The following is a 13,947-nucleotide window of genomic DNA, read 5'->3' on the forward strand; positions in this document are numbered from 1 at the left end:
GAGGAAAACTATTGCATTCAATAGGTGATACTCCCTTCACATCCCTCTGACATTCACTGTACTCAGAGGAATTGGGCTTCAAAATGCTGAGAAGCACATATCAACGTAGAAATCTTAGCACAAACTTACTTCACCACCTCCATAGGAGGCAAAGTTTGTAAAACTGAATTGTGGGTGTGGTGAGGGGTATATTTATAGGCATTTTGAGGTTTGGGAAACTTTGCCCCTCCTGGTAGGATTGTATATACCATACGTCACTAGCTCATGGACTCTTGCCAATTACATGAAAGAAAACAGAATTTATGCTTACCTGATAAATTACTTTCTCCAACGGTGTGTCCGGTCCACGGCGTCATCCATAACTTGTGGGAATATTCTCCTCCCCAACAGGAAATGGCAAAGAGCACAGCAAAAGCTGTCCATATAGTCCCTCCCAGGCTCTGCCCCCCCCCAGTCATTCGACCGACAGGAGAAAAAAAGGAGAAACTATAGGGTGCCGTGGTGACTGAAGTGTATAAGGAAAGAAATTTATCAAACCTGATTAAAAAACCAGGGCGGGCCGTGGACCAGACACACCGTTGGAGAAAGTAATTTATCAGGTAAGCATAAATTCTGTTTTCTCCAACATTGGTGTGTCCGGTCCACGGCGTCATCCATAACTTGTGGGAACCAATACCAAAGCTTTAGGACACGGATGAAGGGAGGGAGCAAATCAGGTTACCTAAACAGAAGGCACCACGGCTTGCAAAACCTTTCTCCCAAAAATAGCCTCCGAAGAAGCAAAAGTATCAAATTTGTAGAATTTGGCAAAAGTGTGCAGAGAAGACCAAGTCGCTGCCTTACATATCTGATCAACAGAAGCCTCGTTCTTGAAGGCCCAAGTGGAAGCCACAGCCCTAGTGGAATGAGCCGTAATTCGTGAGCTGTGATACGTTCAGGAGGCTGCCGTCCGGCAGTCTCGTAAGCCAATCGGATGATGCTTTTCAGCCAAAAGGAAAGAGAGGTAGCAGTAGCTTTTTGACCTCTCCTCTTACCAGAATAAACGACAAACAGAGAAGACGTTTGTCTGAAATCCTTTGTTGCTTCTAAATAGAACTTTAAAGCACGGACTACATCTAAATTGTGTAACAAACGTTCCTTCTTTGAAACTGGATTCGGGCACAAAGAAGGCACAACTATTTCCTGGTTAATATTCTTGTTGGAAACAACTTTTGGAAGGAAACCAGGTTTAGTACGCAAAACAACCTTATCTGAATGGAACACCAGATAGGGCGGATTACACTGCAGAGCAGATAATTCAGAAACTCTTCTAGCAGAAGAAATAGCAACCAAAAACAGAACTTTCCAAGATAACAACTTGATATCTATGGAATGTAAGGGTTCAAACGGAACCCCTTGAAGAACTGAAAGAACTAAATTTAGACTCCAGGGGGGAGTCAAAGGTCTGTAAACAGGCTTGATCCTGACCAAAGCCTGTACAAAGGCTTGAACATCTGGCACAGCTGCCAGTCGTTTGTGTAACAAGACAGATAGAGCAGAAATCTGTCCTTTTAGAGAACTCGCTGACAATCCCTTATCCAAACCTTCTTGGAGAAAGGAAAGGATTCTGGGAATTTTAATCTTACTCCATGAGAATCCCTTGGATTCACACCAACAGATATATCTTTTCCATATTTTATGGTAAATCTTCCTAGTCACAGGTTTTCTGGCTTGTACCAGAGTATCTATCACAGAATCCGAAAACCCACGCTTAGATAAAATCAAGCGTTCAATTTCCAAGCAGTCAGCTGGAGAGAAACTAGATTTGGATGTTCGAATGGACCTTGCACTAGAAGATCCTGTCTCAAAGGTAGCTTCCATGGTGGAGCCGATGACATATTCACCAGGTCCGCATACAAAGTCCTGCGTGGCCACGCAGGAGCTATTAAAATCACAGAGACCTTCTCCTGTTTGATCCTGGCTACCAGCCTGGAAATGAGAGGGAACGGTGGAAACGCATAAGCTAGGTTGAAGGCCCAAGGCGCCACTAATGCATCCACTAGAGTCGCCTTGGGATCCCTGGATCTGGACACGTAGCAAGGAACCTTGAAGTTCTGACGAGACGCCATCAGATCCATGTCTGGAATGCCCCATAATTGGGTCAACTGGGCAAACACCTCCGGGTGAAGTTCCCACTCCCCCGGATGGAAAGTCTGACGACTCAGATAATCCGCCTCCCAGTTGTCTACTCCTGGGATGTGGATCGCAGATAGGTGGCAGGAGTGATCCTCCGCCCATTTGATGATTTTCCACACCTCTCTCATCGCCAGAGAACTCCTTGTTATCCCCTGATGGTTGATGTAAGCAACAGTCGTCATGTTGTCTGATTGGAATCTTAAGAATCTGGCCTTTGCTAGTTGAGGCCAAGCCCGGAAAGCATTGAATATCGCTCTCAGTTCCAGAATGTTTATCGGGAGAAGAGACTCTTCCCGAGACCATAGACCCTGAGCTTTCAGGGAATCCCAGACCGCAGCTTTCAGGGAATCCCAGACCGCGCCCCAGCCTAATAGACTGGCGTCGGTCGAGACGATGACCCACTCTGGTCTGCGGAAGCTCATTCCCTGGGACAGGTGATCCTGGGTCAGCCACCAACGGAGTGAGTCTCTGGTCTTCTGATCTACTTGAATCACTGGAGACAAGTCTGTATAGTCCCCATTCCACTGCTTGAGCATGCACAGTTGTAATGGTCTTAGATGAATTCGAGCAAAAGGAACTATGTCCATTGCTGCAACCATCAACCCTACTACTTCCATGCACTGAGCTATGGAAGGCCGTAGAATAGAGTGAAGAACTTGACAAGCGTTTAGAAGCTTTGACTTTCTGACATCTGTCAGAAAAATCTTCATTTCTAAAGAATCTATTATTGTCCCCAAGAAAGGAACTCTTGTCGATGGAGACAGGGAACTTTTTTCTATGTTCACCTTCCACCTGTGAGATCTGAGAAAGGCTAGAACAATGTCTGTGTGAGCCTTTGCTTTGGAAAGAGACGACGCTTGAATTAGGATGTCGTCCAAGTAAGGTGCCACTGCAATGCCCCTTGGTCTTAGAACCGCTAGAAGGGACCCGAGCACCTTTGTAAAAATCCTTGGAGCAGTGGCTAGCCCGAATGGGAGAGCCACGAACTGGTAATGCTTGTCCAGAAAGGCGAACCTTAGGAACTGATGATGATCTTTGTGGATAGGAATATGTAGATACGCATCCTTTAAATCCACGGTAGTCATAAATTGACCCTCCTGGATTGTAGGTAAAATCGTTCGAATAGTTTCCATTTTGAACGATGGCACTCAGAAATTTGTTTAGAATTTTTAAACCCAGAATTGGTCTGAAAGTTCCCTCTTTTTTGGGAACTACAAACAGATTTGAGTAAAACCCCAGACCTTGTTCCACAGTTGGAACTGGGTGTATCACTCCCATTTTTAACAGGTTTTCTACACAATGTAAGAATGCCTGTCTCTTTATTTGGTTTGAAGATAAGCGAGACATGTGGAACCTTCCCCTTAGGGGTAGTTCCTTGAATTCTAGAAGATAACCCTGAGAGACTATTTCTAGTGCCCAGGGATCCTGAACATCTCTTGCCCAAGCCTGAGCAAAGAGAGAGAGAGTCTGCCCCCTACTAGATCCGGTCCCGGATCGGGGGCTACCCCTTCATGCTGTTTTGGTAGCAGTAGCAGGTTTCTTGGCCTGCTTACCCTTGTTCCAGCCTTGCATCGGTTTCCAAGCTGGTTTAGTCGGGAAGCGTTAACCTCTTGTCTAGAGGCTGCAGAGTTGGAGGCCGGTTCGTTCCTGAAGTTGCGAAAGGAACGAAAATTGGACTTATTCTTAGCCTTGAAATGCCTATCTTGTGGGAGGGCATGGCCCTTACCCCCAGTGATGTCTGAAATAATCTCTTTCAATTCTGGCCCAAAGAGGGTCTTACCCTTGAAAGGGATATTAAGCAATTTTGTCTTGGAAGATACATCCGCCGACCAAGATTTTAGCCAGAGCGCTCTGCGCGCCACAATTGCAAACCCTGAATTTTTCACCGCTAATCTCGTTAACTGCAAAGCGGCATCTAAAATAAAGGAGCGATTTTTCTAGTTCTTCGAACCAGAACCACGCTGCTGTAGTGACAGGAATAATACACGAAATAGGTTGAAGGAGGTAACCTTGCTGTACAAAAATCTTTTTAAGCAAACCCTCCAATTTTTTATCCATAGGATCTTTGAAAGCACAATTGTCCTCAATAGGAATGGTCGTGCGTTTGGCTAGTGTAGAAACCGCCCCCTCAACCTTAGGGACTGTTTGCCATAAGTCCTTTCTGGGGTCGACCATAGGAAATAATTTCTTAAATATAGGAGGAGGGACAAAAGGTATGCCTGGCTTCTCCCACTCCTTATTCACTATGTCCGCCACCCGCTTGGGTATTGGAAAAGCGTCTGGGTGCACCGGGACCTCTAGGAACTTGTCCATCTTGCACAATTTTTCTGGGATGACCAGATTGTCACAATCATCCAGAGTAGATAGCACCTCTTTAAGCAGTGCGCGGAGATGCTCTAATTTAAATTTAAATGTCACAACATCAGGTTCTGCCTGCTGAGAAATTCTTCCTGAATCAGAAATTTCCCCATCTGACAAAACCTCCCTCATTGCCACTTCAGATTGGTGTGAGGGTATGACAGAAAAATTATCATCAGCGCCCTCCTGCTCTACAGTGTTTAAAACAGAGCAATCGCGCTCTCTCTGAAATGCTGGCATTTTGGATAAAATATTTGCTATGGAGTTATCCATTACTGCCGTCAATTGTTGCATAGTAACAAGCATTGGCGCGCTAGAAGTACTAGGGGTCTCCTGCGTGGGCAAAACTGGTGTAGACACAGAAGGAGATGATGTAGAACTATGTCTACTCCCTTCATCTGAGGAATCATCTTGGGCAACTTTACTATCTGTGACAGTACTATCCTTACTTTGTTTGGACGCTATGGCACAATTATCACACATATTAGAAGGGGGAGACACATTGGCTTCCATACATACAGAACATGATCTTTCTGAAGGCACAGACATGTTAAACAGGCTTAAACTTGTTAATAAAGTACAAAAACCGTTTTAAAACAAAACCGTTACTATCTCTTTCAATGTTAAACAGGGCACACTTTATTACTGAATATGTGAAAAACTATGAAGGAATTATCCAATCTTAACCAAATTTTCACCACAGTGTCTTAAAGCATTCAAAGCATTGCACCCCAAATTTCAGGCTGTTAACCCTTAAAATGTGGAAACCGGAGCCGTTTACAATTTTAACCCCCTTACAGTCCCAGCCCCAGCCTTTGCTGCGACTTCACCAATCCCAGGGGAGTATACGATACCAAATGAAGCCTTCTAGGAACCTTTCCAATGAATACCAGACCCACACACATGCAGCTGCATGTACTGATCTCAAAAGTAACTGCGCAGTAATGGCGCGAAAATGAGGCTCTGCCTACTACAGAAAAAGGCCCTTCCTGACTGGGAAGGTGTCTAAACAAGTGCCTGACGTAAAAAACGTTCCCCAAAGTTATAAAAGTGTGAAATTCAACTTCAAACTGTATATAATACCTAAATAAAGCAATCGATTTAGCCCATAAAAGTGTCTACCAGTTTATAGCCCATAATAAGCTCTTTATTCTGTTTGAGACTAAGAAAATGGCTTACCGATCTCCATGAGGGGAAAAATGACAACCTTCCAGCATTACACAGTCTTGTTAGAAAAATGGCTAGTCATACCTTAAGCAGAAAAGTCTGCAAACTGTTCCCCCCAACTGAAGTTCTCACAGCTCAACAGTCCTGTGTGGGAACAGCAATCGATTTTAGTTACTGCTGCTAAAATCATACTCCTCTCATAAACAGAACTCTTCATCTCTTTCTGTTTCAGAGTAAATAGTACATACCAGCACTATTTTAAAATAACAAACTCTTGATAGTAGAATAAAAACTACAACTAAACACCACATACTCTTCACCATCTCCATGGAGATGCTACTTGTTCAGAGCGGCAAAGAGAATGACTGGGGGGGGCGGAGCCTGGGAGGGACTATATGGACAGCTTTTGCTGTGCTCTTTGCCATTTCCTGTTGGGGAGGAGAATATTCCCACAAGTTATGGATGACGCCGTGGACCGGACAAACCAATGTTGGAGAAATCATGTTACTGGACTAGGTAAGGAGCTAAAGACAGTAACAATACAAATTCAGGACTTTATTATCGGATGTTAATTCTGTGTCTGTATGAAACATAAAGTCGTTGATACTAACACATCACGTTACTGACCTAAGTAAGGAGCTAAAGACAGTAACAATACAAATTCAGGACTTTATTATCGGATGTTAATTCCGTGTCTGTATGAAACAAAGTTGTTGTTACGAACACATCACGTTACTGACCTAGGTAAGGAGCTAAAGACAGTAACAATACAAATTCAGGACTATTATCGGATGATAATTCCGTGTCTGTATGAAACATAACGCCATTGTTACTAACAAATCACAGCATGTTACTGACCTAGGTAAGGAGCTAAAGACAGTAATAATACAAAGTCAGGACTATTATCAGATGTTAATTCCGTGTCTGTTTGAAACATTAAGTCATTATTACAAACACATTACAACACTTACTGACCTAGGTAAGGAGCTAAAGACAGTAACAATACAAATTCATGACTTTATTATCAGATATTAATTCCGTGTCTGTATGAAACATAAAGTTGCTGTTACTAACAAATCACGTTACTGACCTAGGTAAGGAGCTAAAGACAGTAACAATACAAATTCAGGACTTCATTATCGGATGTTAATTCCGTGTCTGTATGAAACAAATTCAGTTGTTACTAAAAAATTATGTTACTGACCTAGGTAAGGAGCTAAAGACAGTAACAATACAAATTCATGACTTTATTATCCAATGTTAATGCCGTGTCTGCATGAAACCTAAAGTTGCTGTTACTAACAAATTATGTTACTGACCTAGGTAAGGAGCTAAAGACAGTAACAATACAAATTCAGGACTTCATTATCGGATGTTAATTCCGTGTCTGTATGAAACCTAAAGTTGCTGTTACTAACAAAACACGTTACTGACCTAGGTATGGAGCTAAAGACAGTAACAATACAAATTCAGGACTTTATTATCGGATGTTAACACATTACTGACCTAGGTAAGGAGCTGGTGGATATGACAAGGGTTTGTTGGTTGCTCTGTAATAGGCGACTGCTCTCTTGAATCTTGAAACTTTATCGTCTGTTCTGGACTGCAATGAAAAACACATTCATATAGTTGAATATATCTAAACTGTGAGCTGCATAAAAAAAATTATAGGGAAAAAACAGAATTTATGTTTACCTGATAAATTACTTTCTCCAACGGTGTGTCCGGTCCACGGCGTCATCCTTACTTGTGGGATATTCTCTTCCCCAACAGGAAATGGCAAAGAGCCCAGCAAAGCTGGTCACATGATCCCTCCTAGGCTCCGCCTTCCCCAGTCATTCGACCGACGTAAAGGAGGAATATTGCATAGGAGAAATCATATGATACCGTGGTGACTGTAGTTAAAGAAAATAAATTATCAGACCTGATTAAAAAACCAGGGCGGGCCGTGGACCGGACACACCGTTGGAGAAAGTAATTTAACAGGTAAACATAAATTCTGTTTTCTCCAACATAGGTGTGTCCGGTCCACGGCGTCATCCTTACTTGTGGGAACCAATACCAAAGCTTTAGGACACGGATGAAGGGAGGGAGCAAATCAGGTCACCTAGATGGAAGGCACCACGGCTTGCAAAACCTTTCTCCCAAAAATAGCCTCAGAAGAAGCAAAAGTATCAAATTTGTAAAATTTAGTAAAAGTGTGCAGTGAAGACCAAGTCGCTGCCTTACATATCTGATCAACAGAAGCCTCGTTCTTGAAGGCCCATGTGGAAGCCACGGCCCTAGTGGAATGAGCTGTGATTCTTTCAGGAGGCTGCCGTCCGGCAGTCTCGTAAGCCAATCTGATGATGCTTTTAAGCCAAAAAGAGAGAGAGGTAGAAGTTGCTTTTTGACCTCTCCTTTTACCAGAATAAACAACAAACAAGGAAGATGTTTGTCTAAAATCCTTTGTAGCATCTAAATAGAATTTTAGAGCACGAACTACATCCAAATTGTGCAACAAACGTTCCTTCTTTGAAACTGGATTCGGACACAAAGAAGGCACGACTATCTCCTGGTTAATGTTTTTGTTAGAAACAACTTTCGGAAGAAAACCAGGTTTAGTACGCAAAACCACCTTATCTGCATGGAACACCAGATAAGGAGGAGAACACTGCAGAGCAGATAACTCTGAAACTCTTCTAGCAGAAGAAATTGCAACCAAAAATAAAACTTTCCAAGATAATAACTTAATATCAACGGAATGTAAGGGTTCAAACGGAACCCCCTGAAGAACTGAAAGAACTAAATTGAGACTCCAAGGAGGAGTCAAAGGTTTGTAAACAGGCTTGATTCTAACCAGAGCCTGAACAAAAGCTTGAACATCTGGCACAGCTGCCAGCTTTTTGTGAAGTAACACAGACAAAGCAGAAATCTGTCCCTTCAAAGAACTTGCAGATAATCCTTTCTCCAAACCTTCTTGAAGAAAGGATAGAATCTTAGGAATTTTTATCTTGTCCCAAGGGAATCCTTTAGATTCACACCAACAGATATATTTTTTCAATATTTTATGGTAGATTTTTCTAGTTACAGGCTTTCTGGCCTGAACAAGAGTATCAATGACAGAATCTGAGAACCCTCGCTTTGATAAAATCAAGCGTTCAATCTCCAAGCAGTCAGTTGGAGTGAGACCAGATTCGGATGTTCGAACGGACCTTGAACAAGAAGGTCCCGTCTCAAAGGTAGCTTCCATGGTGGAGCCGATGACATATTCACCAGGTCTGCATACCAAGTCCTGCGTGGCCACGCAGGAGCTATCAAGATCACCGATGCCCTCTCCTGATTGATCCTGGCTACCAGCCTGGGGATGAGAGGAAACGGTGGGAATACATAAGCTAGGTTGAAGGTCCAAGGTGCTACTAGTGCATCTACTAGAGTCGCCTTGGGATCCCTGGATCTGGACCCGTAGCAAGGAACCTTGAAGTTCTGACGAGAGGCCATCAGATCCATGTCTGGAATGCCCCACAACTGAGTAATTTGGGCAAAGATTTCCGGATGGAGTTCCCACTCCCCCGGATGAAATGTCTGACGACTCAGAAAATCCGCTTCCCAATTTTCCACTCCTGGGATGTGGATTGCAGACAAGTGGCAGGAGTGAGTCTCCGCCCATTGAATGATTTTGGTCACTTCTTCCATCGCCAGGGAACTCCTTGTTCCCCCTTGATGGTTGATATACGCAACAGTCGTCATGTTGTCCGATTGAAACCGTATGAATTTGGCCTTTGCTAGCTGAGGCCAAGCCTTGAGAGCATTGAATATCGCTCTCAGTTCCAGAATATTTATCGGGAGAAGAGATTCTTCCCGAGACCAAAGACCCTGAGCTTTCAGGAGTCCCCAGACCGCGCCCCAGCCCACCAGACTGGCGTCGGTCGTGACAATGACCCACTCTGGTCTGCGGAAGCTCATCCCTTGTGACAGGTTGTCCAGGGACAGCCACCAACGGAGTGAATCTCTGGTCCTCTGATCTACTTGTATCGTCGGAGACAAGTCTGTATAATCCCCATTCCACTGACTGAGCATGCACAGTTGTAATGGTCTCAGATGAATTCGCGCAAAAGGAACTATGTCCATTGCCGCGACCATCAAACCTATTACTTCCATGCACTGTGCTATGGAAGGAAGAGGAACAGAATGAAGTACTTGACAAGAGTTTAGAAGTTTTGATTTTCTGGCCTCTGTCAGAAAAATCCTCATTTCTAAGGAGTCTATTATTGTTCCCAAGAAGGGAACTCTTGTTGACGGAGATAGAGAACTTTTTTCTACGTTCACTTTCCACCCGTGAGATCTGAGAAAGGCCAGGACAATGTCCGTATGAGCCTTTGCTTGTGGAAGGGACGACGCTTGAATCAGAATGTCGTCCAAGTAAGGTACTACTGCAATGCCCCTTGGTCGTAGCACCGCTAGAAGGGACCCCAGTACCTTTGTGAAAATTCTTGGAGCAGTGGCTAATCCGAATGGAAGTGCCACAAACTGGTAATGCTTGTCCAGAAAGGCGAACCTTAGGAACCGATGATGTTCCTTGTGGATAGGAATATGTAGATACGCATCCTTTAAATCCACCGTGGTCATGAATTGACCTTCCTGGATGGAAGGAAGAATTGTTCGAATGGTTTCCATTTTGAACGATGGAACCTTGAGAAACTTGTTTAGGATCTTGAGATCTAAGATTGGTCTGAATGTTCCCTCTTTTTTGGGAACTATGAACAGATTGGAGTAGAACCCCATCCCTTGTTCTCCTAATGGAACAGGATGAATCACTCGAATTTTTAACAGGTCTTCTACACAATGTAAGAATGCCTGTCTTTTTATGTGGTCTGAAGACAATTGAGACCTGTGGAACCTCCCCCTTGGGGGAAGCCCCTTGAATTCCAGAAGATAACCTTGGGAGACTATTTCCAGCGCCCAAGGATCCAGAACATCTCTTGCCCAAGCCTGAGCGAAGAGAGAGAGTCTGCCCCCCACCAGATCCGGTCCTGGATCGGGGGCCAACATCTCATGCTGTCTTGGTAGCAGTGGCAGGTTTCTTGGCCTGCTTACCTTTGTTCCAGCCTTGCATTGGCCTCCAGGCTGGCTTGGCTTGAGAAGTATTACCCTCCTGCTTAGAGGATGTAGCACTTGGGGCTGGTCCGTTTCTGCGAAAGGGACGAAAATTTGGTTTATTCTTAGCCTTGAAAGACCTATCCTGAGGAAGGGCGTGGCCCTTGCCCCCAGTGATATCAGAAATAATCTCTTTCAAGTCAGGGCCAAACAGCGTTTTCCCCTTGAAAGGAATGTTAAGCAATTTGTTCTTGGAAGACGCATCCGCTGACCAAGATTTTAGCCAAAGCGCTCTGCGCGCCACAATAGCAATCCCAGAATTTTTCGCCGCTAATCTAGCCAATTGCAAAGTGGCGTCTAAAGTAAAAGAGTTAGCCAATTTGAGAGCATGAATTCTGTCCAAAATCTCCTCATAAGAAGAATCTTTATTGAGCGCCTTTTCTAGTTCATCGAACCAGAAACACGCTGCTGTAGTGACAGGAACAATGCATGAAATTGGTTGTAGAAGGTAACCTTGCTGAACAAACATCTTTTTAAGCAAACCCTCTAATTTTTTATCCATAGGATCTTTGAAAGCACAACTATCTTCTATGGGGATAGTGGTGCGTTTGTTTAGAGTAGAAACCGCCCCCTCGACCTTGGGGACTGTCTGCCATAAGTCCTTTCTGGGGTCGACCATAGGAAACAATTTCTTAAATATAGGGGGAGGGACGAAAGGTATGCCGGGCCTTTCCCATTCTTTGTTTACAATGTCTGCCACCCGCTTGGGTATAGGAAAAGCTTTGGGGGGCCCCGGGACCTCTAGGAACTTGTCCATCTTACATAATTTCTCTGGAATGACCAAATTCTCACAATCATCCAGAGTAGATAACACCTCCTTAAGCAGAGCGCGGAGATGTTCCAATTTAAATTTGAATGTAATCACATCAGGTTCAGCTTGTTGAGAAATTTTCCCTGAATCTGAAATTTCTCCCTCAGACAAAACCTCCCTGGCCCCCTCAGACTGGTGTAGGGGCACTTCAGAACCAATATCATCAGCGTCCTCATGCTCTTCAGTATTTTCTAAAACAGAGCAGTCGCGCTTTCGCTGATAAGTGGGCATTTTGGCTAAAATGTTTTTGATAGAATTATCCATTACAGCCGTTAATTGTTGCATAGTAAGGAGTATTGGCGCACTAGATGTACTAGGGGCCTCCTGTGTGGGCAAGACTGGCGTAGACGAAGGAGGGGATGATGCAGTACCATGCTTACTCCCCTCACTTGAGGAATCATCTTGGGCATCATTTTCTCTAAATTTTGTGTCACATAAATCACATCTATTTAAATGAGAAGGAACCTTGGCTTCCCCACATACAGAACACAGTCTATCTGATAGTTCAGACATGTTAAACAGGCATAAACTTGATAACAAAGTACAAAAAACGTTTTAAAATAAAACCGTTACTGTCACTTTAAATTTTAAACTGAACACACTTTATTACTGCAAATGTGAAAAAGTATGAAGGAATTGTTCAAATTTCACCACAGTGTCTTAAAGCCTTAAAAGTATTGCACACCAAATTTGAAAGCTTTAACTCTTAAAATAACGGAACCGGAGCCGTTTTTATATTTAACCCCTATACAGTCCCTGGTATCTGCTTTGCTGAGACCCAACCAAGCCCAAAGGGGAATACGATACCAAATGACGCCTTCAGAAAGCCTTTTCTATGTATCTGAGCTCCTCACACATGCATCTGCATGTCTTGCTTCCCAAAAACAACTGCGCAATAGAGGCGCGAAAATGAGGCTCTGCCTATGATTAGGGAAAGCCCCTAGAGAAAAAGGTGTCCAATACAGTGCCTGCCGGTTATTTTACATAATTCCCAAGAATAAAATAACTCCTCAAAGCTATGAAGTATTAAAAATGCTTATATATCAATCGTTTTAGCCCAGAAAATGTCTACCAGTCTTAAAAGCCCTTGTGAAGCCCTTTATTCTTATGTAATAAAAATGGCTTACCGGATCCCATAGGGAAAATGACAGCTTCCAGCATTACCTAGTCTTGTTAGAAATGTGTCATACCTCAAGCAGCAAAAGTCTGCTCACTGTTTCCCCCAACTGAAGTTAATTCCTCTCAACAGTCCTGTGTGGAAACAGCCATCGATTTTAGTAACGGTTGCTAAAATCATTTTCCTCTTACAAACAGAAATCTTCATCTCTTTTCTGTTTCAGAGTAAATAGTACATACCAGCACTATTTTAAAATAACAAACTCTTGATTGAAGAATAAAAACTACATTTAAACACCAAAAAACTCTAAGCCATCTCCGTGGAGATGTTGCCTGTACAACGGCAAAGAGAATGACTGGGGAAGGCGGAGCCTAGGAGGGATCATGTGACCAGCTTTGCTGGGCTCTTTGCCATTTCCTGTTGGGGAAGAGAATATCCCACAAGTAAGGATGACGCCGTGGACCGGACACACCTATGTTGGAGAAATCATTAATCAAATTACGTTACAGGTAAACAGAGGTTGCCAGGAGCCGCAGAGACTACTGGTTAGCAACCACAGCTGATTGGATTACCAGACGTTTCCACAGGACCAGAGGTTGTCAGTGGCTCCTAAACAGTACATTAACCGTGGGTTTAACACTTTTGCAAGGAGTAGAAAAAATTACACATTCTAACAAGTCAGAGTATATAATTTTTCTACTTGGATAGCCCTTTAAACACAAGCTTTCATACAGTCTCAGACATCTCTTGTGACCATGGACATAAAATGAAGAAAGGCAAGTACCCCTGTTACGTATAAATCCACAATAAAGATTATCATTTATACATTCCTTATATGGATATCATCTAATTCCTCAATCCCTCATTATGTAGCACACCTGGCAAAATAGGCACCAGTGATCTATTTACTTTGTTCCCATGTCAAAAAATAAAGTTGCTGTTTTATCGGATGCGCCAGTGGAGCTGTGCACCATAATGCAGAGAGTAAATAGCCAATGAGAGGGCTGCTGGGCATATATACGTACGCTAGCTACACACTGCTGAGAGTTAGTAAAACTGTTCATCAGTATATTATTACACCTTTAGCACAGGGTTTGGACTCTCGACTTATTTTGTGCATACGGACAATTGTTATTTACCCTATTCGTTCTCACACTTGACACATAGAATACTTGAGTTAATA

General features: G+C 43.3%; 1 protein-coding gene across 2 annotated transcripts in view; it reads right to left on the reverse strand.

Moving 5' to 3' along the window:
• The window catches only part of FAM120A (family with sequence similarity 120A), a 297,370-nt gene that overhangs the window by 178,953 nt on the left and 104,470 nt on the right, over positions 1 to 13,947 (reverse strand). For both annotated transcript variants that reach the window (XM_053720687.1, XM_053720685.1), the window contains exon 5: positions 7,207 to 7,303. In XM_053720687.1, coding sequence (XP_053576662.1) covers positions 7,207 to 7,303 — 97 coding nt within the window. The remainder of the gene's footprint in view (positions 1 to 7,206; positions 7,304 to 13,947) is intronic.

The sequence above is a fragment of the Bombina bombina genome, chromosome 7 (assembly GCF_027579735.1).
Source record: "Bombina bombina isolate aBomBom1 chromosome 7, aBomBom1.pri, whole genome shotgun sequence".
Taxonomy (NCBI): domain Eukaryota; kingdom Metazoa; phylum Chordata; class Amphibia; order Anura; family Bombinatoridae; genus Bombina; species Bombina bombina.